The sequence below is a fragment of the Struthio camelus genome, chromosome 25, assembly GCF_040807025.1.
Source record: "Struthio camelus isolate bStrCam1 chromosome 25, bStrCam1.hap1, whole genome shotgun sequence".
NCBI classification, from domain to species: domain Eukaryota; kingdom Metazoa; phylum Chordata; class Aves; order Struthioniformes; family Struthionidae; genus Struthio; species Struthio camelus.
Window position 1 is genome coordinate 5,350,840 of NC_090966.1, and position 5,210 is coordinate 5,356,049.

Sequence of the window (5,210 nt, forward strand, 5' to 3'; positions counted from 1 at the left end):
AAAGTGTGCATATCTGAATAACTCATTAACGCACACACTTGCACGCACGCCAGTGTATTTACTCCACACATCCGTCTGCCTTGCTGCCCGTCCGCCTGTCTCTCCATCCGTCTGTCCGTGCTCGCCCTAAAAGGGGTTCTCGGTGTTATTTTCCCAGCCCCCTTCAGTTTCCAAACTCTTTCGCTTTGGGCTGCTTCTTGGCCACGGTTAAGTCTGAACTGCAAACCTGGGCCGGGGCTCAGCTCGGCCCGCGGCCGTGCCAGGCAACAGCTATGGGCACAGGGTTGTTTGTTGGTGGGGTTTTTCCCCCTTTCCAGCCTTTGCTCTGTTTCCTGAGTGCCGCCGACCCCCTTCCTTCTCTTTTCTTGGTTTCAGGGCTGCTCCCTGCCCTTTTCTCCAGGCATCTAGGCTTTCGCAGACTGCCACGGAGCGGGAGGACGTGTGCGCGGGCGTCGAGAGAGGGGAGCGAGGGGGACCCCTGCCCAGGCCGGGGGCAGAGGGGGGGTGTCTGTCCCTCGGCGCTTGCGGAGGGACATCCCTGCCCCACGGCTGGCGCCCTCTCGCCCGCCGGGGATGCGCCAGGCCGAGGAGTCCCGGGGTGTCCAGGGGCTGTGGCAGCTTTTTTTTTCGAAGGCAAAAGCCCCCCGGACCAGCGTGGGAAGGGAAGGACACATCGCAAAAGGTGATTTTAATCTCAGCCTGGATTTTACCGTCGGGGACTGCTCCTCTGCTCTCTTTGTGATCTTCCCCTCCCCTCCCCTCCTCCTCTCTGCCCCCATCCCTCCCCCCAACTCTCCCCCACTTTTTTTTTGCGGCCAGATATAGTTTTTAAACCGCCTTCTCAGGCGCCTCTCGTGCACCCGCCTGTCACGTGCGGGAGGGGGAGGCTTCCCCCTCTCCTTCTCCAATTGCAATAAAAGTATTTTCGCAATTTCTGCAGCCAGGGTTTATTGGGGCTGGAGGTTCTTTTTTTTTTTTTTTTTCCTCCTTCTCCGTCCTTTTCCCCCCGAGCGGCAGCCAATGAGGCAGGGCCCGGCCGTTGCGTCAGGACAGGCCGGCGGGGAAAGGCAGCTCTCGGCAGCTCTCAGCCTTTTAAAAAGATCCGGGGACCCCCCTCGGGCAGTGGCTCCGCTCCCCATGCCCGGGCCCCCGCGCCGCCCCGCATGCAGCCGCCGGAGCACCGCGGCCCCGCGGGCCTCGACGGGCTCCTGGCAGCCGGCGGCTTCGTCGGCAGCCAGGGCCGGGGTCTGCCGCCCCCGCCGGCCCTAGGCGGCCCCTCGCCTCCCCCCGGCCTCAACCCCGGCTACCCGGCCGAGGAGCCGGCCAAGCCGTGCCTCCCCGGCCCCGCCGCCCCGCCGGGCCCCGCCGCCCCGCCGGGCCCGGCCGCCTCCGCCCCGCTGCCCTACGGATACTTCGGCAGCGGCTACTACTCGTGCCGCGTGGCCCGCAGCGCCCTCAAGGCCGGGCCCGGCCCGGGCGCCTTCCCCGCCGACAAGTACCTGGACGCGGCCGCCGGCAGCGAGGACTTCCCGAGCCGACCCGCCGAGCTCGCCTTCTACCCCGGCTACGGGGCCCCGTACCAGCCCGTGGCCAGCTACCTGGACGTTTCGGTGGTTCAGACCTTAGGAGGCCCGGGGGAAGCCCGGCATGAGACTCTTTTGCCCGTGGACAGTTATCACCAGCCGTGGGCTTTGACCAGCGGCTGGAACAGCCAGATGTGCTGTCCCAAAGAGCAAAGCCAGGCTGGGTACTTCTTGAAATCTGCCTTTGCAGGTAACGTCCTCAACCGCCCTCTTCCTGGGGTACGCAGGGGCTGGGAGAGGGGAGGGAGGCCGATGGGTCTGTGCGGCGCAGGTGAGGTTTGCAGCCCTGGTCGCCCCTAACGAGGAAAAATAATGGGACGGGGAATTGCTCTGCCAGGCAAACGGCAGCCGATGAGAAGGAGGCAACAAATATTTGGGACCACCGCCGCCCTTTGCAGCCCCTCGCGCGGAGGCAGATGCTACCGCTGTCTGGCCTCGCACACGCTCTGCAGCTGCGGGCAGAGAGAGATCGGATTTGGGCTGGGTTGGGGCGGGGGGGACACGGCCCCAGCCGTGTAGAGCCGGGCTTTGCCCCCCCCCCCCCGCCGGCTCGGCCGTGCCCCCGACGCTACGCCTGCAGTGTAGACGCGTTTGAGCATTGCTCCGACTTACCAGTGCGCGCCGCAAAATGAAACCGCGGATGTTACCGCGGAGCTGCTTCATGTAGGTAACTTTGCCATTAACTCTTATTTCTCCCCGGGGAAAAAAAGAACAGCAGCAATACAGTTAAATGTCGTTAGGGAAGAGAGGCGACAGGGAGGTGGGGTCCCCCGCTGGAAGAAAAAGGGGGTAAAAATGGGGTAGCAGGGAAAGGGGCTGCTCTTTGCAGGGGAAAGCAGGCGGGAGAGCGCGGGGGTAGCAGGGAGCCGGGGTGCAAAGGGGACCGGGGAGGGGGAGACTTCTCCGGGCCCCGTAACTCCAGATCCCGGGCCCCTCCTGATCCCCCGACCCCGGACCGTCCGGCCCCGCTCAGCCCCGTCTCTCCCCGCGCCCAGACGCCGCCGCGCAGCTCCCCCCCGACGGCTGCTCCTTCCGCCGGGGCCGAAAGAAGAGGGTCCCCTACAGCAAGGGGCAGCTGAAGGAGCTGGAGAAGGAGTACGCCAGCAGCAAATTCATCACCAGGGACAAGAGGAGGAAGATCTCCGCCGCCACCAACCTCACGGAGAGGCAGATCACCATCTGGTTTCAGAACAGGAGGGTGAAGGAGAAGAAAGTCGTCGCCAAAATCAAAAGCAGCAGCACCTCGTGAGGAGAGGGCGGCCCTCACCGCCGCCCCAGGGCTCTGCTGGGGCCCGCACCGCCCCGGGGGAGCAGCCCCGGGCCGGGACCCCCCGTCGGGCCGCCGCACTCCGCTCCGTTTCTTCCGACGGTTCAACCCAGCCGCAAACGCCGGCGGTTTAAGAAGACGCAATATCTGACCCGTCTGCACGTAGAGGACCATGTACAGTTCATTCTCATCTTATAACGCCACTAAAGACATCGTATTCCCCCCATCTTTTATCTCTCTCTCTTTTTTTTTTTTGTTTGAGTGCTTAAAAAAAAACTGCCTAATTGAGTTAATTGACCCCAGAAACGTAATTCACCCCGGCTTTTCCCCGGCACCCCCAGCTCGCCGGCGTGCGGCGTGCGGCGAGAGCCAGGCTGTTCGGGCACGGAGCGCTGGCGAATTTTTCAGGGGAAATGGTCTTTAAGAAAGAAAAGTCTTACGTGTCGCAGGAAAAAAAAAATCTCCTTAATTCCAGGCTAAAGTATCAAAACGCGTGTGTAAGGGAGAATAAATGTAGTCCAGGTGTGTTATATGGAAATACACACAAATGGTTTGCATAAACGTGTGCTCTTGTGCTAATGGATAATATATGTGTATAACACATGTACACGTCGACACACATTTACGAAGATACACACTACATGTTTGTACGGTTATATATAAAATATACATATGCACATATTTAGGAATATGCTTTATTTTACCTTTTATCCTATACAATATTTGTGTTCATGTGTTTATATATATCCAGATATCCAAAAGTATGCACGTATACATGCTATATATTACTGGATATGTGAATATAAATATATACTTAGATAAACTTGTATATACGTGTGTTTGTATACATGCATACATACGAAATTAAATGTATGTTCATGCATATGTTTTGATACAGGTAAATGCAATTTGTATAATTCCATACACACTTTCCTTTGTGCTAATATATGTGTATTTATATGCACATTTTCCTTCTTTTAATAATACATAACCATAATGATACATCTCGTAGCATATGCTGAAATTATCGCCATATAATACTAAAATATCTTGGTCGACATCAAGAAACGTTGCCATCATTTACAACAGAATAAATAAGGTGACAGGAAACAGGCTCAAACCTGCGCTTTCACCTGGTCTTTTAGGGCTATGCTCACAACTCGGGAGAAGCAACACGAGCGTAAGCTTCACAGATGGAGTTTCTGCGCTCAGGATCTCGGTATTTAAAAGAAGCAAGGCGACGGCTTGCAGGGTGCATTGCACCTCAGCAGCGTTGCACTTCAGCTTGCCTGTAAAACCCTAAAAACAGCCGTTCAGCCTCCGTAAGGGCGAATAAACTTCAGAATATCGTTACCTCTAAAGTCGTTTAAAATTGCTTTTTTTTTTTTTTTTTTTTCGTTTTATAGCTTGGAAGCAGCGAACCGCAGCGTACCCTAAGTAGTGACCGCCCGGTTTGTTAACAGCGGGTTTGTTCTTGTCTGAGACCATGTCGCTCACCCGTTTCCCCTCCTATTTTCGTTAGAGCCGTTTGGCTTTGCGGGAGGTGCCGGCGGCACCACGGGCGCAGCGCGGGCGGGCGTCACCCCGCCCGTGACGTCACTGATGACGGCGGGAGGGGCAGGAGGGGAAGAGCCAATGGCTCTCGGGCTGGACGTTCCAAGCGGTGACGCAGCGGGGGAGACGCAATAAATCACGGCGGCCCCCAAGAGCGGCGCTGGCCGCGCACCGCGGCCGCCCGGAGCTCGGCGCTGCCCGTCCCGCCTCGGCGAGCCGCCGGGGCCGGGGCAAGCTCCGTCCTGGCAGATCGTCACCCGGCCAGAGGAGCCTTCCCGGCTCAGTGCCGCACGCCCTGACCAGTTTTTGGGTGAGGCCGGGGGCGGAGATGAGGAAGGGAAGGAGCAGAATTGTTACCGCGACTCCAGTCAAAAAGAAAATTGTGCAGTATGGAAACTCGCAGTATAGAAACATATCGCAAACATACAGATACATGCAGCACGGAGGCGCAGGTAGAGACAAGCACGGGAGAGAGTACAGGCACACACAGGGTATAGACGCCTATAGACATCTGCCTATAGACAAAGTTTAGGCGCCTCTAGATGCGCACAGATTTCTGCGCAGGTCTCTAAAGCTTTCTTTGCGAGCGTCTGCGCTGGTGCGTGTGTGTGAAGGAGGGCACATACAGGGAAACCTGAACGATGCACAGGCCCTTGACAGCGGTGATGGATGACCCGGCAGCTGAAATATTTCAAGCAGCGTTGCCACGCAGGGGCCGATTATGCTTCGCTCTTCCCCATCCGGATTCTGCTCTGAATTACTCCACTTTGAACCATCTTTTTAATTGTGTCCTGGAGAGGGGAATC

General features: G+C 57.5%; 1 protein-coding gene across 1 annotated transcript; it reads left to right on the forward strand.

Moving 5' to 3' along the window:
* Positions 1-1,163: 1,163 nt before the first annotated feature.
* HOXB13 (homeobox B13) lies at positions 1,164-2,832 on the forward strand. The gene is made up of 2 exons (XM_068918760.1): positions 1,164-1,773; positions 2,579-2,832. Exons 1-2 carry the CDS (start codon positions 1,164-1,166, stop codon positions 2,830-2,832), a joined length of 864 nt encoding a protein of 287 aa, XP_068774861.1.
* Positions 2,833-5,210: the final 2,378 nt, after the last annotated feature.

What these genes read in the sequence shown, in the direction of transcription:
- HOXB13 (XM_068918760.1), top strand. Translation starts at nt 1,164, where the DNA reads ATGCAGCCGCCGGAGCACCGCGGCCCCGCGGGCCTCGACGGGCTCCTG. An exon ending in CTTGAAATCTGCCTTTGCAG is followed by an intron (nt 1,774 to 2,578) that starts GTAACGTCCTCA and finishes CCCCGCGCCCAG; the next exon opens with ACGCCGCCGCGCAGCTCCCC.